This window comes from Gracilinanus agilis, chromosome 2 (assembly GCF_016433145.1).
Source record: "Gracilinanus agilis isolate LMUSP501 chromosome 2, AgileGrace, whole genome shotgun sequence".
In the NCBI taxonomy this organism is placed as follows: domain Eukaryota; kingdom Metazoa; phylum Chordata; class Mammalia; order Didelphimorphia; family Didelphidae; genus Gracilinanus; species Gracilinanus agilis.
This window is the reverse complement of record NC_058131.1, coordinates 656439579-656463923: the sequence shown is the minus strand read 5'-3', so window position 1 is coordinate 656463923 and position 24345 is coordinate 656439579. Positions and strand designations below refer to the sequence as shown.

General features: G+C 39.6%; 1 protein-coding gene across 1 annotated transcript; it reads right to left on the bottom strand.

Annotated features, from left to right (window-relative positions):
- Positions 1-911: 911 nt before the first annotated feature.
- On the bottom strand, positions 912-23219 carry LOC123236390 (transmembrane protein 202-like). The gene is made up of 5 exons (XM_044662768.1): positions 23115-23219; positions 22526-22781; positions 7704-7850; positions 6538-6669; positions 912-1102 (listed from the first exon to the last, which is right to left on the bottom strand). The coding sequence occupies exons 1-5, from the start codon at positions 23217-23219 to the stop codon at positions 912-914; spliced, it is 831 nt and encodes a 276-aa protein (XP_044518703.1).
- Between the last annotated feature and the right edge of the window lie 1126 nt (positions 23220-24345).

The following is a 24345-nucleotide window of genomic DNA, read 5'->3' as shown; positions in this document are numbered from 1 at the left end:
TACAAAGAATCATTAAAAGCACAGAGTGGACACTCTGAAGCCACCTGCAGCCATCACAGCAGAGAGCGATGGGGAAGTTCCTGGTGGACGGGTGCCCTTGCACTTTTGTCCATGTCTGACTTGTCAGAGGAACCCGTTGGCTGAGACGAGCTCTCAGACTTCCCAGGCTTGGCGGTTATCTGGCACACAAAGCCCAAAGTCAGTATCCTTGCCTCACACTTAATAGGCCCTTAATTTAAAAATTATTGAACTGTCTGAGGGGTAGGGACCATCCCTATTCTCTATGAAGAATCTAAAGGCCTGAGAGGCTAATAAGTGTTTCATCCAAAGTCACACAGAAGATTCAGTGTTTCACAGGTAGTCCTTTTTTTTTAAGTTCTGGAAAATAAAAATGCATAAAGGAAGATGAGAACTCACTTTATTTGGTATTTGGCTAGGGCTTGAGGACTCTACTTTCCTGACTCCCTAAAATGAGCTGTATCTCTGAGGACCAACAAGAAAAAAGAGCAGAGTATTCCCAGCCAACCATTCATGCTCTTCCTCTCCATCTAACCTATATTACAGCCACGAGCACATGTAGAAACTTGGTCGGCTTGGTTCACACTCTGTTCTGTTGCCAGCCTCTCCCATCTGAGGTCATGAAGACTTTTCTTAGAGATAATGCTATTTCATAAATATTAATGTTATCTTTTTCAGTGAGCTATAGTCTAATCTGGGACAGAATCACAAGAATTCTTATGTGACTTCAGAGTTATTCCTAATACAAACAGCTATGAAAGAAATAGAGTAACCTTCATTTCTTAGCCCCTTTCCTCCCCTGGTAAGCCCTACCCCCCTAAGGTAAACTAGAATTGGGTTTTCCCATCCCTATTCATTCCTATTGACTTTGGGTCTATCCCCCTTCTAATAATCTAGTATATGGTCTCTGTATCCAATGCTGGATCTATAACCATCTGTGATTCTGGCTCTTCTGTTGCTGCTGGTGATGGCCACATCTTTGGATTGATCCCCAATCTTCTCTTTGCTAAGGGAATTTCACTTAAATCCTCATCATCACAGGGCAATCGCCCAAAGGTTTTGTAGTTGAAGTAGAAGATAAGCCCTAAAGAAAGAGAGAAAGTCAATGTGAGCTTTGGGTGGTGGGTTGAATTCATTATTAGTTACATGTGAAGTACAGGGAACTCCATAGGGCTTCTGGACAGTTTTATTGTCATGAAATTTTGTCCAGTGCTAGGAATTGTGACCAATGTAAAAGGGAATTCTTAATCCCTTTCTCTAATTTAACTGAGGACCTGGAGGTTCTTTTACCATAGAGATGTGTAAAGATATATACCAACCCACAGTGAAAGGAAGTAGAAACCAGAGTGACAGGAAGTGAAGTAAGAAGGGGATATATAAAAGGACAGAGTGAGGGCTTGGCAGAGCTTTTTGACTTTTTAGGGTGTTGGGACGTGGTTGGTCATTGGTAGTTGGGAGGTGGTTGGTCGTTGGGAGTTGGTCTTTGGGGGTTGGTTGCTGGTGGTGTGGGTTGGTGATTAGTTGGTGGTTGGGAGAATATATATACATATATATATTCTTCCTGGTGAGCTGAGCTAAAGGGTGATCAGCTGGACTTTCTCTAACAGCAGTTATAGGCAGTTATAGGTAGTTATAAGATGGTTAAGCAATTTATCTCTTTCCTATATTTCCCTCCTTTTATTATATTCTCATTAAAACTAAAATTGTTAAAAGCTGCTCTCTTATTTTGTCAAACTCCTAATTTAACCCTTACATTTAATTGGAGAGCCAGGTAAGAGTTTGGCTAATTCTTTTAACCTTCTGATCATTTTCCTCACTTTTTATTGAAACTATCCCTAGGCCAAGCTAGGTTAGAAGTTAGAAAACCATCAAAACAGCGCCATCTACTGGTAGAAAGTAAGGATTGCAAGCATGGCCCAGTTTCCTGCCTATCTCAAACAGCTCCTGTTCCCAGAGAGCATTACTGGGCTCACATAGCTCACAGTTTTAGTATGTCTTTTCATGCTGCCATTCCTGGAGGTTCTTGTATTGATACCTTGAGTAATCTCAAGATTCAGAAGGGAGATTCATCCCCCTTACTATCTAAGCATGCCCCACCTCTGCAACACATCCAATATGGGGTTCATTCACACTATACACAATGCAGAAATTCCCCCAGAGGTGTGACCAAAGAAATCTATATGGATAATGATACTGGAAAGGGGAAGGAACCTTAAAGAGTCTGGAGGTGAATTTTAAGCTTTTCCAGACTCCATTGCCTTATTGATGTTAAATGTTTCAGTTTGTTCCCTTCCAGATAGTGAAGAAGTCTCTGTAACACAGCTATCATAATTAGAGAAAAGGACTCCTGAATTCGGTGCCTGTATCCTGTCACATATATTGTATTTTGCTGATTGTTTGCTTTAAAATTTAATTTTGTTTTTTAAGTTCACATATTAATCTAATCTATAATATTCTGTTACACTATGTCATTTTCAGCTACTGTGTTTTGGCCATTAGCTATATGTTCTGTTACAATGTCTTTATTTATAACCTTCCCCTATGACTGGACTAGAGAATATACCATTATAACAGCCAATAAACAACTTGTACAAATCCTTTTCCATGGCAAAACCATAGGTCCTTATGGATGCTGGGTTTGTCACAAGATCCACCAAGGTTACGTGTTGCCTTAATGGCCTTTTGTTCCTTTTTTGCCTTTGTTAATTATCACATATTTGATGATGGATGGACTCCATCAAACTGGTTACAACCTGTATACAACCTTTGGAGAATTTAATGAGTTAAAAATCTCAATTGATTTTAAGATGTCTTCAGAAGTAATTTTCAGCTATCTAGGAGCACCACTACCTCTGACTTGATTGCTTACCTTTGACTTGTATGTAACAAGAGGTAAGGGTCCATTTAGTGGTTGAAGTGAAGTGCAATAGCACTATTATATTCCCCACCTTCACATTTAGAAAAATGTAATGGATGAGACATCAAAAGTGATTTTCACTATTGTATTCCTCATCTCCACATTGCAATGAATGGGACATATAAATAGATGCCTTTTACAGCTGTTACAGTCTCATACCAGAGTAGGGAGGGGCTTGGTTCCCATGATGGGTTATAATCTAATCTGGGAGGTGGGAAGGTAACCCCTGGATGGCTCCCAGAAGGAGTATTTCCCATGAAGTGGTTCCTGGATGGTTTTTATATTTGTAACTCTTCAGCTTACTCTATGCTTCTACCAGAATTATCTAGATTCTTGGTGACATTTTAGACCCAAAAGGTTTTCATCAGCAGTACAGAGGTTTTTTGGGTTGGTTTTTTTTCTGTTTTCTCCTGTCAAATTTTGGAATGATGGCAGTAATAGACTCTGTTAAAAATATCTCAGCTAAGATTGAAAGATTGGCTAGATCTGGAGAACTTGTGACAAGTATCCATGAGCTTCTAAGGTTTTAAAATGTCACACAGCAAATGGCTATCAAGATTCATGTGAATTCTAATGATAAAAAGTTTGTTTGCTATTGTCATTAAATGTGATCTTATGATTATATAAAGATTATAATTGTATAATTATTAGATTTATTAGATTTAAATTGATATCTCCAGGTTCTTATTTTCCACAGAGTATAATTTTCGTAAAAAAAAATCTAAGGTTTAGGATTATATTATTTGTAATTGTAATGATTGTATTATTTTTAATTGTAATTGTAAATTATAGCTATTTGTAATTTGGAGATTGTATTTCATAATTTGGGGATTGTACATCGTAAAATCTAAGATTCAAAAATTTTTGAGGAATTTCAGGAAAAGAAACTCACTAACTCCCCAAATCAAGAAAAAATGAACTGTGTTAAGAAGACACCATAAAGAAACCTACACTGCATCAGAAGATCTAGAATGAACTGTGGGAAATACTGATTGAACTGAAGGGGGTTGAACACATTTAATGAATGTAAACTCCCTGACAAGGGGAATTACCCCCCTATTGTCTTTTTGTCAATGCACCTATCTATCATTGGTTTTATTTTCTTTCTCTTTCATTTCTCCTCTTTTCCTCATATTGTTATAGTTTTCTATTAGAAAGTGTAACATTATTGGCACCTTTAACTAGATATTTAGAGGTATATGATAGTTACATTTAAATGATTCACTGGGGAGACTAGTCCCCCAAGAAATCACAGGGGGAATTATAAAGGGGAATTCTTAATCCCTTTTTCTAATTTAGCTGGGGACCTGGAGGTCCTTTTACCATAGAGCTGTGTAAAGATATACCAGCCCACAGTGAAAGAAAGTAGAAACCAGAGAGACAGGAAGTGAGGTAAGAAGAGGATATAAAAGGCCAGTGTGAGGACTTGGAGGGGCTTTATGACCTTTTTTGGGTTGGGAGATGGTTGGTTGTTGGTCTTTGGGAGTTGATTGCTGGTAATATGGTCTGGTGATTAGTTGGTGGTTGGGAGAAAATATATATATATATATATATATATATATATATATATATATATATATTCTGCCTGGTGAGCTGAGCGTAAGGGTGATCAGCTGGACTTTCTCTAACAGCAGTTATAGGTGGTTATAGGGTTTTTAGTTAGGCAATTTCTCTCTCTATCTCTTTCCTATATTTCCCTCCTTCTACTGTATTCTCATTAAAACTAAAATTGTTAAAAGCTGCTCTCTTACTTTGTCAAACTCCTAATTTAACCCTTACACCAACCTGCAGGATCTAAAGATGAAATATTGATAATATTCTCTGACTTTCTGTTAGTGAATTAACAAGTATATTCAGTACTGTGCACTCTCTGAGAAAGGAGAACATCTCAAAAAAGACTCACAGCTACCCACAAAGCCATGATTATCTTCATGAGCCAATTTCTGCAGTGGTCTCTCTTACTGAGGATGAGTGCCCAGCTCACTTCTGTGACTTCACAGACCCAAAGAGAGAGTAAAATGTCCCAGAGTATAGGACTCACCTGGCATTAGATTTCTACATCAAAAACAAACAAACAAACAAACAAAACACACAAGTAATCTCACACAAAATTCACCCTTAAGAAACTGAGCAAAACTCAATCCAGCCAAAGGCATGAAAACACCACTGCACTTTCAGCACCATCTTAACCTAAAGTACCCCGGTGATACTACAATTATTCTGGTTCTGCAGAACCAACATAGCTGGTTTTGAAAACCACTAGCACCAGTAGAATTCTGGAACTGCTTTTGATACCTGTACGGAACTGGATGTCAATGCTGGCTTAAATGAAAATGTTTCCCTGCACCAGTGTACCTATATGTTACTCATACTGACAGCTCCAAGACCAGCGTGAGGACTTTGCATCCCAGCTCCCTTGTGGATCTATTTGCTTGTGTTTACTGATAAATTGAGTGGTATTTGTTACTCAGCACATTTAACACAGAAGTGTCATATGCATATATATAGATCATCCATTTTTCCCCTAGTTTCTATATCATCCATATCATCCAAGTACATACATATATCTGCATGTGAGAGACAGACAGACAGACGGAAAGAGAAAGAGAGGGGGGGAGAGGGAGAGAGAGAGAAAAGAGAGAGAAAGAAAGATTTGGTGCTAATTTTAGAATCTAAGTAGGATATAGTTATTGTTCAGTCATTTTTCAGTCATGTCCTACTCTTTGTGACCCCTTGTAGGGTTTTCTTGGCAAACACATTGGAGTGGCTTGCCATTTCCTTCTTCAGCTCATTTTATAGGTAAGGAAACTGAGGCAGAGTTACATGACTTACCCAGGTCCACACAGCTATTATGAAGCTAGAGTAATTCAGGCTAGACAAGGTATTATTATCTCCTTTCACCACCTTGTTGCCCAAGATATAGTGGCAGAGATGAAAGTGATGTTTGCTGTTGAAGGATATGTAATAATTGCTATCAGTTGTAGGATAAGAGTTGTGAAAAGCATAGGATAAGAGTTGTGAAAAGCATAGATACAAGTCCTTCTGTACTTGCTGCCCATACCAAGCAGAGCTTTTCATTATAGAAACTATTGCCCTAGAAGAAATCATGTGAAACAAAAAGGGAGGCAGCAGGGAACGAGGTAAAGGATCGTGGATTTGCCTTCAATCTCAGCTCTGTGACTCAACCTATTCATGGAATTCTGGAAAGTCACTAAAATTCCATCTCCTCTTATGTAAATGAAATGGTAGGATGAGCTGACACCTGAAGTCTCTTCTCACTTGGAATCTATGACTGTTTGTTAAAGGATCATTTACTAACATGGAAATAGTTTGTGATACAAAGGACTTGGGACTGGGGATTTTTTTCTTTTTCTTCCTGGATGGCAGGAAGACCCAGAGTTGGACCATCTTTTAGGCCAGTGGATTCAGGGCTGGGAATCCAGCACCAACCCTGAGGCCTAAAGACACACAGGGGACAGGGATTAAGCTAGGATTTGAACCTAGATCCAGCAGTCTTGCAGGCTGCTACTTCTCTCTGGGCTCTGCACCTCCCTCCCTGGAGGGGATTCCCTTTGCTGTTATGAGGCATGGATCTAACTCACCAGCCACCATGAAGAAGAAGCTACCCCACCAGTTGAAGTGGAAGGCCCACAGGAAGGATGACTCCATGGTGGGGCTAGTGTACTTTTTGACTTGCATCAGAAAAAGCACAAGGCATATGAACAGGCTGACTCCTGGGAGCAAGAGCAGAGAAGATTACCCTTTGGAACCTTGGTCCTTGCATCTCTCATACCTTCCTCCCTCCCCATACCCCACCCCAGATTGTTTGTCCCACTATGGGGTCTAGCTGTAAAGAAAAGGCCAATGGGACCAGAAGGCATGGAGCTATAGCAGAAAGCAATGACACTGGATTTGGAGATGATCGGGTCTGGCTTCCAAATTCTGCAATCTACTGGCTATATGACCTTGGGTAGACCACCTAGCCTTTGAGGACCTCACTTCCCCAGTTCTAAAGTAAGGGCAGGAATCCTGGGCAAGTCACTTCACCCCCATAGCCCTTCCTACTCTTCTGCCTTAGATCCAATCCATGATATTGACTCTAAGGTAGAAGGTAAGGTTTAAAAAAAAAAAAGAAAAAGAAAAAACAAGGGCAGCAGGCTGTCTCTTGTAAAAGAACTTTTTGTCAATTTTAAACATTTTGGATGGGACAAATCTCTGGTAAAAGGAAGCATAACGATAGACTTTCTGGCATCATAGAACTACGGATTCTCTGGACTAGAAGGGCCATAGAGATCCTCTAGTCCAACTTCCTCATGTTAATATTAAGGATACCGAGATTCAGAGGGCCTAAGTGATTTGTTCAGAAAATTTATATTGTAGTTAAAAGTATAGCACAGACTTCCTGGCTCTTAAAGGCCCAGCATTCCTTCTCCTAAGCTGTTCTCCAAGAAAACTTTCCCTGCCTACTGTATCACCAGCAGTGGCCTAACAGGAGTTGAAATTATACCATTAGAACTTCATTCTTTCAGAATGAGCATGGCCCTCTTTAAGCTCCTGTTTTATAGTTCCAATGCCTCTCTCTCTCCAAACCTGGTTGGGTAATTCTTCAATAGGAATAGCTTTGTTAGAGGGACCCAGGGCCTAGAAGAGCCAACTATGGGAGAGAGGTGAGTGGGAAAACAGAAAAGGTTCAGGGGGAGCATCTGAGGTGAATTCTGGGGACTATCCAGTTTCGCCAGAGGCTTAGCTGGCTGGTTTGGGTCTGTACCTGAAGTCAAAGAGAGGGTGGCTAGTCTCAGATCCAGCTGAGCAGGGAGCTCTTTCCTGGACCGGCAGGAGTTGATGACCCAGGCGACGCCAATGAAGGCAATGAGGGCAAAGAGGAGAAAGAAGCTCCTGGAGATCTGGAGGTAGTCTAGAGGTTGAAGTGGAAAGCAAGAGGCCAGGCTGGGGATTGGGGCCAAGGGCCAAGGGATAGGAGATAGCCCTCCACCCCCACCCCAAGGATATGCAGGGACTGGGGAAGAGAAGGGCAAAGGACAGACAAAGGACCAGTCAGCTGTACTCCTAGCTAGAGTAGGTAGCTACCAACAAGAGGAGATTTCAGGAACATCAGCAAACTTCTCCAGCATTCTTCCAAATGCTTATTGATGCCTAAAATATGGAGAACAGTGCCTTCCTTTCATTCACAATGAGAGAAAAGGATCAAAGCATGAATACCTCTGGAATGGGAAGCAGACTGATGTAGAGTTCTATTGCAGCATGTATATGTAAGTAAGGGGACTGGAATTTCAGTAAGCCTGACATATCCAAAGGAGCCTGGCCCTTGACAAGAACTGGTCTTGATTGGTACCAGCCAGGTACAGCATAGTCCACTTGGGTTGCCATAGTTGAAAATATATGAGGAATAGATTATGTATTTGGGAATTTCCCTCAGAGTTTACAAGACTTTGTGATATCTCCCTGAGTCACAAATATTCACCATCTGAGCACAGATTTAATTTTTGAAAATATCCCTAGGTCACTAACTGCCAACTTTGGTGAATAAAGTAATTACTCTGGATAATTTTATTTTTGCTCTTAAAACTTTCAGAGAAACTTCTCTGTGAACTAGAAGTATTATCATAGTGAAGAAATCAACCTCTAAGCCACAGTTTTTGTGTATCCCAAAATCCAATTCAACACATGGGGGTTCTAGGGATACAAAAATGAAAAACAATGCAATCCTTGTCCTACCCTCAAGTATGGGGGAGTGGGAGAGAGACACAGTGAGGAATAAGACACATAATTAAGATAAGTCAGAATAAAACAAGTGCCTAGGAGGAGTTAAGAAAAGTGATTTCTCTTGTCCCCTAAAAAGAGATAATGGAGGTACAAGAAGCAGGGAGTGATGAGGAGCCCAGTTCTGCTAGAACAAAGTAGGTGAAATGGAGTAATGTACTATCAAGATGAGCCAGTAGAAAGAAACTTGTAAAAGACATTTAATGTTAGATTCAATAGACAATGGGGAAGTAATAGAGATTTTTGAGCATTGCAATTAGGTTATCAAAGAATCAGAGAGATTACTTTGGCAAAGATATGAATGACAGATTATAACAGGGAGAGACTGGAAGTGGAAAAACCAGTCCAGATACTGTTAACTATATAATTCACCCAAGAGATGATAAAGATCTAAACAAGCAAAGGGGAGCAGTGGCAGTGGGAGTGGAAAGAAAGAGATATAATTAGAATTATGAAAGCAGAATTGACAGAGTTCAACAACAAAGCAATAGGAATCAGGGTGGGGGGGGGGGGTCTAGCCCTTTGAACCTGGGCCCTAAGAAGAATGGAGATCCCATCAATAGAAATTAAGAAGCAAGGAGGAGTAGATGTTAGAAGAAAAATGATTAGTTCAGTTTGGGGCATATTTTAATTTGAAAGTGTAGGATCTCAGAGCTGGAAGAGATTTTAGAGACTATTGAGTCCTACTTTCTCTTTCACATATGAGGAAAACTGAGTGAATCATAGGATGGTTAAATTTCTTGCCCAGGGTCACAGAGTTAAAAAGGGTCTGAGGTAGGATTCAAACTCATGGCCTCTTGACTCCAAATTCAGTGCTCTACCCACTGGTCATCTTGCTGTCTAGGAAGTTAATGGGTTGTCCATGTGAAGCTGAACCACAAACATTTGGGAAAGGACTAGAGTTCAAGGGAAATATTTGAACTTAAGAGAAAGATTTTGTATTCTTCAGCATAGAGGTGATAATTGACTCTGTGGAAGTGGATGAGAAAGTCCCCAGGGATTGGATATAGAAAAGGTTACCTTCATAAGAAGGCGACCAGTTTGGCAAAGAACTGAAAATTAAGAAAAGTGTCCTCAAATGGAGAATGGCTGAACAAACTATGGTGTAAGGATGTAATGACATATTACTATGACTTAAGAAATAATGAACAGCATAGCTTCAGAGAAAACTGGGAAGACTTATAAAAATGATACAACAAAGTAAGCAGAATCAAAAAAATAATTTATGCAATACAACAAAACAACTTTGAAAACAAGAACTCTGCTCAGTGCAATTCCATAGCTGTTTACCTCTTCTGTTTTCATTAGTACCCAAGCTAACTTTCTCTAGATAAAAATAAGATTGATCTTATCTGCTTTGAGGTTTATATCTACCCTTAATAGCAAACAGGGTGCTATGAGCTAAAAATTAGAGAGTATCTTAGAAGTTTGGTCATTAATAATTTGTGTAAGCTCCCCAAAAGGCAGAAGTAAACTGGATTGGGAGGGCAGTCTGCCTTTAGACTAAAATAAGACTGTGTATCATTTGCTATCTGGGCACAAGGCTTAGAAGGATCATGCTCTTCATTAATTTATTTTCCTTACCCATGTATACAAAGAGAATGCTCTCTTCCAGGGTGAAGCTGAGAGCCATGACTGGGGAGTATTAAGGGGTGATGAGGAAAGGGTGTGACCTAGCCCACAATGCCTACATTCCAGAGAGAAAAAAAATGTTCCTCCCTTTCGTTTTCACCTTCAATTTCAAATCTATACTCAGGAAGGCACAGAAAGCTACAAAATCACAGGATTTTAGATTTAAAGCTGAAAGGACATCAGAGATTCAACTCTTTTATTTTTAGATGAGAAAATTGAAACCTAGAGAGGAAATTTGTCCTAAGTTAGTTACATAGGTAGTAAATGGCAAAATCAGGATCAGAAGGCAGGTCCCCTAACTCCAAATCCAACACTCTTTCTACTATTTCACACAAACTTGTTTGTGGAGCATACTCTGTCATATACTTAGTGAAGGAGACTAAGGAGTGATTGTGACTAAAAAACCAAGGAAGAATGATGCAACAGAAGACACAAGAGGAAAAGAAGGGAGTTTTCAGCAGCATTAAATGCTACCAAATGGTGTGTCAACGTGGAATCTAGAGACCCCAATCTTGTGGCCTAATGGGATCTAATGAACCCCAAGTTTTAGGAATAGCTTATAAATTGGAGACCCCCAAAGCTTGTGCTTGTTCCCTCTTCCCCAGAGAATCCATCCTGAAGGGAATCTCAGGCTAGCAAGTTTCAGACTGAATAATGGACCCTAAGGTAAATGCTAAATATTCTTTTGTCTTAGGTAGTCTTCCCCATTGTATCAGAGACCCTTTCCCAGGAAGAGATACCTGGGCAGCGACCATTCTTTAGTATCTATTGTAAGTAGCCCCTTCCCTTACACCCTAGCCTCTGGCTATGATTCCTTTCCAAAGCTTGATTGTATCCTGTCAGTATGGTCATGTCAATCATCTTTCCCTGTCCCTGGATCTTCCCAAATGGTATATAGGTTCCCCAATTTCTTTTGTTCCTTGGAGTTGTCATCTAGCACAGTGTCACTCGCAGGGGTCAGGGCCCAGAGCATTCTGAGTTCAATCCTTGGACTCTGCATAGGTGTGTAGTGCACAGCTCTGAGTAGAGGCCTACTCAGCCCTATTAGCTCTGTCCTTAATTAAAGAGTGGCTTTTCTGACTACTTAATAGTTCTGTGTTGTTTTCCAAGTCAAAAAATGGAGGCCCCAGCGAGATTCTGAAGTACTCACTGCCTGAGCCTTCCTGCTAACAAGGACTCCAAGACATGAGGTACCCACACAACCCATATGCGGTTGAGTCAAAAGTCTGGTTAGCAGAGGGGCCAGGTAAGTGACTTCCAAAAAAGGGACTCAGTCTCATGTATTTGGGAGTGACCAACTCTTTAATTAAGGGGACTTAAGTGGTGGTCTGTAGTTTTACAGAGAGTTGCAATCTGGAGCCACCCAGGAGCATCTGGATTTGGAGAACAGCATGTTTGTGGTCCCAGGAGGTGGGGGCAGTCAGCAGCCTGAGGAACCACCTAATGATACGGCCGAGAGTTATATGTTTTCAAAGTATGGATCTGGTACAGACAAATATTTAAATAAGTGACAGATGGTCCCAAGGTAAATGGGCCAAAATGGAGTCTAGTTCAACCTGACTACAAGCTCCGAGTTTGGCTAGATTTGGGGGTATGTATGTGTTATTGCATATGGAGGTGAGTGAAGCAGTGTCTACTCCAGAAGTAAGAGCAAGGAGAGTAGTTCAGAGGTGTGAATGGTTGGCTGAAAACTTTAAATGGGAAGCTGAACTGAAGTGTGGGAGCCTGAGAGTTCTTTCAAGTCGATTAAAATAGAGAAAGTTTCTTCATGAATTGAAATGCCACAGCTTAAAGTTTAAATGGTTATAAATTTTTGTGAAAGAGCTTCTCATAGAAGCTTAAGAACTTAAGTTCTAGTTTTCTTTGTTTTGCTTATATTGTATTTGTGATGTGTTTTTAAAGGAAGTTTCACAAATAACCTTAATGCTTGTGACTTAAATGTTAGCAAAAGAAAAAAAATGTCTAAAAGTTGTGTTAACAGTTAATTCCTCCCAAAAGCTGAAGAGGTGAGACAGGAGCTGGCGATCTGGATATGGGGATATCCAGTAGAAGGCAAAAGGAGGTCCAGAAATTTATAACTTTATGATTCTAATCTTTTCTTCCCAGTTTTGGTATAATTAATGTATGAAATATTGTATAGCAAGTGCAGTTAATGTTTTAATAATGTCGGTAATGAAATGCATTTTATTCTAGATATTAACTTCGTTATTTGAGTGCTATAATTTCACATTTTTGTCAAGCTGTTATTTGTTTTTCTGAGTAGTGTGTGTTTTTCTGAGTAGTGTGTGTTCTGAAGTAAAGTTCATTTTTGGTCATTGTGTCATTGTAAAAAAAGACAAGACATGGTTGGGGAAAGGCTTTGTGTTAAATGGTAAGGAAACCCTGACGGTTTTTTAACTGACCAACAATTTTCCTCTGAAGGAACATCTTTAGCCTTAGGCCAAAGGCTTTTGAGGCCAGGCTGAGAGAAATGAAATTTGGAGCCAAGGATAAATTAGTGCAAAAAGATGAAGAGAAGGGAATTGGATAGGTATTCTGATTTAAAGGTAATTTTTTAGCTTTTCCTTAGTAATCCAAAGTTTTGTATTTGTAGAGAAAATTTTATGGGTTTTACTTCTGAAGAAATAAAAGGGCCATGTACTATAGCCTGATTTTTGGAGTTTTTAAGGTAAATTTCTAGAGTACAACCATTACAATAGATAAGTTTTTGTTTTAAAAGACTAGTGAATCCTGATTCCTATAGTGAATTAGCTTTAACTTTTCCTTTTTAAGTAGAGAGAACTAACTGGATTTGGCATTTATTTATTTTGTGAGCATTATTTTTTTCTGATAGATGATCATTGGCATATGACCAATATTAGAGAAAGGAATTCCCCACCTGGGAAATTTCTAAGAAATTTCTAGGAATGCCCTGCATTTTACAACCCCAGTTCTGGAGTGTAGGTGAAGCGATCAGAACTTACTAAGGTTAAGTTTACTAGATTTATTATTAAAGGGAATTTGTTCAAAACCCCTGGAACACTTATTATCTCAAAACCACTGGACAAGATTTTCCTATATCCTAGAATCTGAGGGATTCTTGAAGAAGACACCTCTATGAGAAATCCAAAGGAGCCCAAGATATCACTGGTACAGATAAGTATTGCCTTTCTTAATTGCTTTCATTTTTACCTTTCAAATTTCTGTAGCAGACAAAAACTTGGCCATTTTATTTCCCCTATGAATTACATTTATAGATCCTTTAAGTAGAGTACCTAGAAAGAAGAGAGTTATTCCCCAAATTTAGCTAAAGTAGGGAACATTTAAAGTGGTAGTATTTTACCTTGTTAAGAGGTTTAAAAGGTAATATCTGTAAAATTTGAGAATTTGCAGCAGAAATTCCAGAGTGCTAGTTCAGTATTATAGAACATGTTTGTCTCAAGGTAGTATGAGAAAAATTTAGGAAAGAAATGATGGAGCCTAGAAATAATTGTTAATAACAGAAGATAATTTATTTTAAACCCCAAGCATGGTTAGAGAGAATTGCCATCTAAGGGTAAAATTATATGGGAAGATAATTGGGAAAAGAAATGCTATGGAGGAAAATTGGTTATTGATACAGTCATAGGTGAATGGAAGGGCTGAGAAATGGCTCAGGTAAGTTCCTGTCAAAGTTCTACAGGTGATTGCTGATCATTACCAATTTACACATGATATTACTATTCCAAATTATGGGAGCTTTTCTCCCTCATTTTAAGTTACTTCCATTTTTCTCCTGTTATAGCAATTTTTTATAATCATATGATGAAGAAAGCCTTAGAAAGGCAAGGCCTAGAATATGGGAATTGTAAAGGCAGATAGAAATTTTTAGCCACTGTGAATGAGGTAGCAGATTAGAGGTCCCTTTTCCTAAAAGTAGGAAGAATTTAGGTCATAAGGAAAATCTGACAAAACATCAGTGCCAAAAAGTGGGGAAGCAACACATAAATAGTAGATTCTAAGCAGCATTTTTAAACAAAGTTCAGATAGTACACTGAATTGCTCCCCAGTACTAGTAAAGTTTATACATCTTGAAGCCTCAAGGTGGGAAACAATGAGATAAGGAAACCTTTGTGAGTAGGAATGCTAATGAAATCACCTACAGACTAGACCTAAGTCCAATGTTAAATGAGCCCTTATTGCCAATGAAGAATAGATACTCAGGGAAATTGAAAAGTGTACCCAAAACTAATTTAGTTAAGGCAAGAACTCAGTTAAATCAGGAGATGCCATGTTACTGCCACAAGAAAATTATTTTCACAAGAATTTTTATCTACAGACTTCTGGCATTGGTTGACTCAGTTGCAACATTATTTTTTTTCATACAAAGTAATAGTTAATAGGAGTAAAGGTCTAAGCTATTTAAGCTTGATTATAATTAAGTAGTTAAAAGGTGAATGAAAACAGTTTTTAAAAATCCCTAGCATCTCAACCTCCCCAAAGGGAAGTGTGTGAGAGGTTTTAAAATTAGGGAAAGTTAGAAGCATTTTTAATCTTGAGAATTTTTGAGTTAATTTTAATTTTGAGTCTTTTAAATTTTGACTTTTAAAATTATTTTGAAGTTGAAATTGTCAATACAGTTTTTAATATGATTTTGGGATTTTTGCAATAGAATATTCAATTAGAATTTTACTTGGTATTAGATATTTTAATTTTTGGCCACAACGGGGGAAGGGCTACTTTCAGATTTACAAGCCCTGATTAACCTGTGATGTGGGTTTTATTTTTGCCTTTATATTTCTATAGTTGTAAGGTTGCTTTTTATGTGATATTTTGGTAGAGTAAGGCAATTTTTCTGATTGAGCAGGTAGCTTAAATAATTTTATAATTGGTGTAGAATAAACACTAATAGAATTAATAATATGGGATTTCAAGAGTAAGGTTAGCATAGTGGACATGAATAATCTTTATAATGAGTAAGTATATTGGGAGTTGATCAAGTCCTGTTAGAGAATGTGTTTATGGATCTCTCTTGTTTCTCTTACAGCAATGAAGCTGTCTTGTGTTAAGGAAGAAGTCTGCTGAAGAAAGTCAAAGGCATTATATCAGGGCTCACCTGATTTGAAAGACTTAAAGGCTTTGGGGAAATGGGGTAGTGTTTTGTTGTCAGGATTTTGCCAAAGGCAGACTGCCTGCCTTTCTGGCTCAAATGTCAATGTCCAGGTATTTGGGGAGTGCCCCCAAATGCCAATTGCCCATAACTGTACCCCAAGGTTTCCCACCATTAGGTTGACAGAGTCCAACCCATTGGTCAACGGCATCTAGCCTCAACCAAAAGGGGGGGTGTGTTGACATGGAATCTAGAGACCCCAAACATGTGGCCTGGTGGGATCTAATGAACCCCAAGTTTTAGGAATAGCTTATAAATTGGAGACCCTTAAAGCTTGTGCTTGTTCCCTCTTCCCCTGAGAATCTACTCTGAAGAGAATCTCAGGCTAGCAGTTTCAGACTGAATAATGGACCCTAAGGTAAATGCTAAATATTCTTTTGTCTTAGGTAGTCTTCCCCATTGTATCAGAGACCCTTTCCCTGGAAGAGACACCTGGGCAGGGACCATCCTTTAGTATCCATCATAAGCAGCCCCTTCCCTCTGGCTATGATTCCTTTCCCAAGCTTGATTGTATCTTGTCAGTATGGTCATGTCAATCATCTTTCCCTGTCCCAGGATCTTCCCAAATGGTGTATCTTTCCCTTTCCCTGGATCTTCCCAAATGGTATATAGGTTCCCCAATTTCTTTTGTTCCTTGGAGTTGGCATCTAGCATGGTGTCACTCCCAGGGGTCAGGACCCAGAGCATTCTGAGTTTAATCCTTGGACTCTGCATAGGTGTGTAGCATGCAGCTCTAAGTAGAGGCCTACTCAGCCCTGTTAGCTCTGTCCTTAATTAAAGAGTGGCTTTTCTGACTATTTAATAGTTCTGTGTTGTTTTCCAAGTCAATAGGTCAAAGAGAAGAAGGGAGGGAAATGATTTTTTGGATTTGTCACATAGCAATTTCAATAGAATGGTCAAAACTAGTGGTAGACTAGAGAACAGAAACACCCCTATCCTTGCCCCCCCCCAAAATAAATAAATAAGCAATGAAGTAATAATCCTGATCATATCTTTGACCCTGGGAATGCATTCTGCTAATGATGGTAATGAAACAAATCAACAGGACTTTCCCTTATGGTGTTGACATACCTGCTTTCTTAGGATTTAGGGATTTGAGAATTTTTTCCATTGCAGATTTTGACACTTTGCTTTTGGGTCCTAATGGAAATATTATATCACTATTTCCTCAAAATTGTGGAAGTCCCTTGAAAAACCAGAATGAATGACAAGGCTTCACTGTTTCCAATTTTCCCTCAGAACTCAGCACAATCTTTCCAGAAACTTCTCACCTTCAAGTTTTTCTTTACAATGAGTGCATTTATCTAAATTCACCTCCTTAGCCACTGAATTCCCAGTGAAATTGCTTATTTAAAGAAACCAAAACTTTCACCTTTTTACCATTTTCAGTCTTAAACACTTCCCTGGTTTAGTTCAAGAGGAATATTATGTGTGGTTAGAAATTTAAGTTTACTCAGATCTGAGGAAGCTAGAAAACTCATCTGCAGAATTTCAAGTTGAATTACTGGACTCAGAGAAGGGTAAGGGAATAGGCCACCTGTTTCCTGTGCAAGGCAGTGGGTTTCTCATTATCACCACCTCATCACATAAGCTGCTTTTTTCCAGAAGCACTTCTTATGATCTACTCTGTCAAGGACAGGGCCCTCTACCAGGCCTTCAGGAAGGAGCAAACAAGTTGTCTCAAAATAATGGAGAATATAATATGAAGGATATGAATGGAATAACCAAAGTGCTGGTGGGAAATACATAGAATTTTGGAGAAGATATGCAGACTGCTCCAAAGTAGTCTGGATCGGAAACCCAGAAGACACTGCCAAAAAGTTCAGGGATGTGCTGGAGTCAGCTCGATCTGGCTTCAGGAAGCTATCATTCAATTTTCAGGATGAGCATTTATGCTTCAGATGTAAGCAAACATTACAAAATCAGGACTTGATTGTTTTTTTTATTTTCTAGACTTAAGTATTAATAATACAAATTAAACTTAAAGTGTATTATGACAACTTTTTTTTTCAGAGAACCAGTTATTGAACATTTACCAACAAGAATATTTACCAATATTCTGGGATGTTAATCCCATGTCCCCTGGGACTATCACTGGATCAATACCTCTCCCTACCATCCCCAATTCACTCACAGTCAAATTGTCCTCTAGGTCACTTCTACAACCCCACCATACCTGCACCAGAATGTCTCTCTTCCTCCTGAACTAAATCTATTGTAGTAGGTTGAATTATATTTTATAATCTTGTTGAATTATATTTCTGACCAATGGGCCTACCACAGGGGATTCACAAGAAGGATTCTTATGCTTTTTTTATTTAATTCTTCAATATTGAATCTAGATACTAAATAAAGTGAGCATTTCTGAATTCTTAGTACAGAAAAAGAATTATACAAGAATATACAAATCTGCATTTAAAAATAAATATTGTATAAAATAATGCAATAGATAATATAAACTTCTGTAACAATAAATTGTACATGTAACTTTCAAAGCTATTCTACTTGGCTATGATGCTTGCTGGCATTTTGATGCCTTAACAAATTTGGCCTGCCTTTACTCCCTGGCTCTGAGAAAGATCAGAAGCTGCCAGAGTTCGGGGAACTGAGTGAACATCTGCCAGCCCACAAATTGAATTCCTTTCTCTGTATAGTCTTTCTTATTTCATCAAGACAGGTGAATTCTGTCCTCTCAGAGCTGGCTTTGTGGAACACACAGTCACTACCACGAAGCCGAATCCCCTCAGCAACAAGCCCTTCCAATAATACCACATTGACAACAGTGACAAGATCCTTGACAGCCAAGTCTATGCTGAGAAGCTCCCTCCCCTTTCCATGCCATGCCTCTGATAAAGTTGCCTCCAGGCCATCTCATCACACAGATGTCCCATAAATCTCCTCACTACTGGGTCAAGGGTAGCTGCAGATACTCTCTACTTTCAGTTGCTGCCCTGCTCTGTTAGGTTCAGTCACCAACCCAGTCTTGTCCTTCACAGTATCTTCTTGGCTTCTGATCCTGGGCTATGTTTTTTTTTTTTAAACCCTTAACTTCTGTGTATTGGCTCCTAGGTGGAAGAGTGGTAAGGGTGGGCAATGGGGGGGTCAAGTGACTTGCCCAGGGTCACACAGCTAAGAAGTGTCTGAGGCCAGATTTGAACCTAGGACCTCCCGTCTCTAGGCCTGACTCTCAATCCACTAAGCTACCCAGCTGCCCCCCGGGGCTATGTTTTGAAGGACTGATCTGGATTGCTCTTAGCCCCTTTGCCTTAAACCAGTGAAAAGAATACAGGCTATAAGAAAAACAAATATTTTCCTCTTTTTTCCTCTCTTTCGTTTTATCAGTGACGATATACAAATTTATTGACTTATCCTAGATATTGGAATGTTATGTTGCCAGTGAGAGGCAACATAATCCCAACTTCCTGGAATTTGGGAATTGGACTCTCCTCCCCTGGGGGGATTGCAAATTCATAACTCTTTTCTTCCTCCCTCACAGCCTAGGACTTCTGAGCCCAGGTCAACTGGAACCCTGCTCTCTAGTTTTCCATGTTTTCCCTACCATCTGCCATGCACTGTGACTTCTGGGGTTCTGGGGGCTGCCGCTGCCACCGCCCCAGATCAACAAAGCCTCCTCACAGTAACCACTAACCCCTCCACCACGGCTAAATATCGAAACATGTTTCAGAACTGTCTTAGTGTTGTTGGTTTGCTAGTTTTGCTCTGCATATTGTGAAAAATTTTAGCCCTAACATGTTATCTAAGAAACATAAAGTCGATTCTGAGTGCCGTGTTTTTAAAGATGAATGGACTCGGAAGTCCTTTTTCACAGTTTTTAGGGATAAACCAGGATGTCTCATCTGCAACGAAACTGTAGCAGTCTACAAAGAATATAACATTTCACAACACGTCAACTCTAAGCACAACGATGTCAAAGTTAGAACCATGACCGAAGAAGAAAGAAAATCAATATGGAAGTATGTTTTATATGATAATAGACATATATCCCAGATCAAATTGCTTACCATCTCTGGGAGGGAGGAAGACAATTTGGATCTTATACTTTCATAAGTTGTATGTTGAAAATTGTTATTACATGTAATTGGGAAAATAAAATATAAAAAATAGGTGGAGTCCCCAGGCCTGGGAACTTGAGCTGTGCCAACACTGGAGGCAGGATTCCAGGTCAGACATTGCTGTCAACCCATCCAAAAATCACTGAAGGGCAAGGTGCAGAGCTGCCAGCTCTGGACGGTTTTATACTTGGCACTTGATGGAGATTGCTATATAAGAATTGAATTAAACTGGGAAACTAAACCTCTTCCCCTCTTCAGAATCTAAAGAGGCATAAGGGGGGATTCTGCCCCACTGGTGTTGTGAGGGAAGTGTTTATATATTTTGTTTTTATATACCTTTGAATTAATATTCCTTTGTAAAAGCTAATCTGTTAAGTGATTAAACAAAACAGGGGTACAGGGTCCTCTAAAACTTGGGATAAGATAATTTGTGGAGACTTGGGTCAATGGCAGAGAGATTAGACACCCCCCAACCCCTTTAGGGTACCAGAGAACCCTGGAAGAAAGGAAAAATATAAAACACCTGGTAAGCAGTTAGGGCCAGGAATCATTATTATACATGTAAGGAACTGTGCTGGGCATACAAGCACAAAAATACAAAAGGATCTGGCTTCCAGGAGTTTTTATTCTATTGGGAGAAAACAGCATGTCCAAATGTAAGGAAATACAAGGTAATTAAAGCAGGAAGAAAGCATACTAAAAACGAGTTCAATTCTGAGGAAAATGTGGAGGCATGCACAAAAGGCACCCCAGTATGATGGAAAGAGCACTGGATTTGAAGTCAAAGGACCTAAGTTCAAATCCTGATCATGCCACTAACCAGCCTCAGACAAGTCATTAAAGCGATCTAAGTCTTGGTTTCTTCCTCTATAAAGTGAAAAGGGATTGAACCAAATAATCTCTACCATCCTTTGCAGGTCTGCATTATATGACTTATAATAAGGCTAGAAGCACATAAATTCAGCTTGTTATGATTAACTTTGGATTACCCTCATTCTTGCTTTTATAGCAATATGGAATGATTGATGCTGACTTCTTAACTGACCTGGAACATTACAAATTGCTTTATGTAACATCAGGAGCATTTTCCCTTTTTTTAAAACCCATCTCACCTCCATGGCCAGATAGAAATCAGAGTACAGGAAGAAAAATGGCAGTTTTCCAGTAGTATGAACAGGACAGAAACATAGTTTCCAACATGGGGTCATGAGTCAAAACCACCAGAATGCAACTAAGTACTCATAGGAGCTTCAAGAAAAGATTTCCCACTTAGTCATCAGAGAATCTATTGTAGAGAGGCTAACCATTGGAAAAATAGATAAATATAAGAAAGGGTTTAGGGCAGTGATGGGCAAACTATGGCCCATGGGCCAGATGCGGCCCCCTGAAATGTTCTATCTGGCCCGCGCAACATTATTCCTAATGTACATCATTGTAAAATGTATCACTGTTATTTTTTAATAAATCATATTGGCCTGCCTAAAGTTTTTTTCCTTTCCTTTGTCCCCCTCTTTAAAAAGTTTGCTCATCACTGGTTTAGGGAGTAGGGGGAAGGAAGAAAAAAGGAAAGAAGGAAGGAACATTTATATAGTGCCCATTTCACCTGGGCACTGTGCTAAGTGCTTTTTTTTCTTACAAATATTATTCCTTTCATATATCCTCTCAATAACCCTCCAAGGATAGGTGCTGTTATTACCCCCATTTTACAGTTGAGCAAACTGGTACAAATAGAGGTTAAATGACTCAGAGCTAACAAGGGTCTGAAGGTGGATTAAACTCAAGTCTTTCCGATGTCAGGCCTAGAGCATTATCCAACTGAGCCACCAACCTAAGCTTTAGTTAAATTGAGTTCCATATGCAAAGATGAGAAAAATATGTTGATTGGGACCAGAGGGCAGAGTTAACATCATATATACCAATGCAATATATAATCAAAGGACTCACTAGTCAACTTTGAAAGTATTTCTTCAACAAGTGGAATATACTGTAATACATCCCTGCTGTAAAAAACTGGAAGCAAATTGAATGACCATCAGTTGGGGAATGGCTGAATAAACTATGATCTGTAAATGTAATAGAACATTGGTGGCCAACAAGGAATAACAAATATGAAGAACAGAAAGAAACATGGGAAGACTTGTATGAGCAGGCAAGAACAAAGTAAGTATAACACACCCAATCACTACAAAAAGTAGATGGTAATAAACTAAAACTGGAAGCTGAATAACTGACTCATTTTAGCCCTAGAAAAGAAGATGAAGAAATACCTTCCTCCTTTTGCTAGACAGGAGGTGAATTATGGGTATGAAATGCCACCTACACTGTCAAACAAAGTCATCATATTCCTTAGATTTTCTTTGTGATCCTAGAGAGATTAGTAAGGGATTAGTATGTCGAAAAATGGCTGTGATGTAAAAACAAAAAGAGTACAAAAAGCTTCTTCTTGAAAAGCTATGATCACACCTACCCAACTTCAACAAACCAGTCTCATTACTCTATACTTCATAAAATGGCTAATATCATATTTTTTCCTAAGAGCAGATGATAAGAGATTGAGGCAGAGAAAACTGGGAACTAATTATTTGAAAGGCAGCAGAGCATACTCAAGAAAGAAAGAAAGGATGTACAGGTCTAGTGATCATACATGTAGAACTTGGAAATATCTTCAGAGATCATTAAGTCCGCTCTCCCCAATAAGGCTAAGAGATATGCCCCAAAACATACAGTCAGTGTCTGGCATGGGATTTGAACCTGAGTCTTCCTGGCATAACATGAAGCACTTTCCCCACTGTACTGAGCTACCTTCCAAGATCAATTTGGCCAGTTTCACAATCTGAAGAAGAAAAATGCTGAAGAAAGAAGTGACAGGGAGACCCTAGAGAGAACAATGAGTACACTAAGGGGAAAAGGAGCCCTAGTGCTGTAGGGAACTGACTGGGGGTATTAGATAAGTCCAGAGACTATGGGAAAACTCACAGGGTCGATAGGGGACGTTGCTCCAGCAGAGTTTATGTTTACACAAGGTCCAGAGTCCCGCCTGGAGCTCACTGGCGTCCTCTGCCAACAGGAACTGTACCCAGGGCATTGGGGAGATGCAGAGGAGCAGGATGAAAGTGAAACCAGTCAATCCACCACAGAATGTGCGTATATAAATGTGGGTCTGATTCAAGAAATTCTCCTGCTGCCATGTTGACAACGCGGCAAACTTTTGTGTTTGGGTTGGTAGGATTGGCTGTGGAAGTGAGCAGTATTGGCAGTGATTCACTCTTCCACTCAAATTGAACTGATTCCCCTCCACCCCCATAAAGACACAACTCCTAAATCCTAGAGAACTAGGGCCCTTCTCAGAAATCTCTTAGACTTTAGGTTCCCTTTAGCCTTTGTTTCAAAGGCCCCCCATGACCGTCTCTTACCGACCTCCATCCACCCCCTTTTCCCACAAGGAGGGGAAAAATATGTCTTTGGGGGGGGGAAAAAAACTTCTGAGTCACCTCAACCTCCAACAGCCTCTGCCCAATTTCAACTTCCCCTCAAAGCAAGTACCTTCCCCAAAGGGTCTTCTCACCCTCCGGTATGAGCGGTCTCCTTTAATCTTTTGAGTGGGAGGATTATGGAAAGTCAGGACCTTGGTTGTCCTTGGCTCTACTCCAGCTAGCTGAGGGCCCTCCATTGCATCTTCTAACTGACACGGAACTTGTCTGAGGGACAGAACCAAGGGCATGAGTGCAAGTTCTCTATTTCTTCTCCAGGACTCTACATGCTAAGGACACTGACACCTTTTGCTAAGCTTGTAGAACTCAGGTGTCCAATATTCTCTCCCTAATCCCTAGTTCATGCTCACACATTTACCACCCAAAGATTACTGTCTATACTGAACAAGAGATAGTCCATAAAGTTCTATCCTCCAACTTTAGTCTCCCAGCTCATTTTATAAAGGCCTTCTTAATTCCACATTCCCATCCTTATCTCATCACTACTGTGTTTCTGCAAACCTCCTCCTACCTTAGCTACTTTGGCCCCTTCCTACCACTTCTCTTAGAACCCCATACTTTCCCTTATTCACCACTAAAATCATAATATTAAATGGAATTGTGCCTTTCGCAGCTAGGAGCCACCAAAAGTGACACTCAATATAAAAATAATAAGTAACTAGCTTTTCTATAGCTGATATGTAGCAAATACATAAGTGTTTACAATATATTTCACAAGTTACCTCATTTGATTATCACAACCCTGTGAAGTAGGTGATAGTATTTTCATCCCCATTTTACAGATGAGGAAGGTGAGGTTGGAAAAATTGGCCAGAATCATATACCCAGTAAGTGGTCAGAGGCAGGATTTGATCCCAGGTTGTCCTGAGGCCACCTATCCACTGTACCACCTACATACTCCTCTCAACATCCTCACATGCATCCTGCTCCACTGACTTCTGGGGTAGAATGAGTAATGAAAAGAGCAAAGATTTATTAAGCACCTATTGTGTACAGAAGATAGTGAAAGATGCCAGGAGGAAATATGGAGTTTAGATAAGAAATGGTCCTGTGTTCCATAACCTTACAACATAGCAGAGGGAATAGGATACCAAAACTCATTAGTATTTGTGTAAATAGAATTAGCTCCAGCCCATTAATAGTCAAAAATCTACTCAACCCAGGCGTGCTAATGATGTCACTCCCACCTCCCTTAGTGGGGAGGGGAGACGAGTTACCCACACGTGACAATAAGTAACAAATCAAGAATAAGGGACTGCCCTTTGGGCAGTCCAAATCAATGTAGAAACTGCCATTTGTCCATTT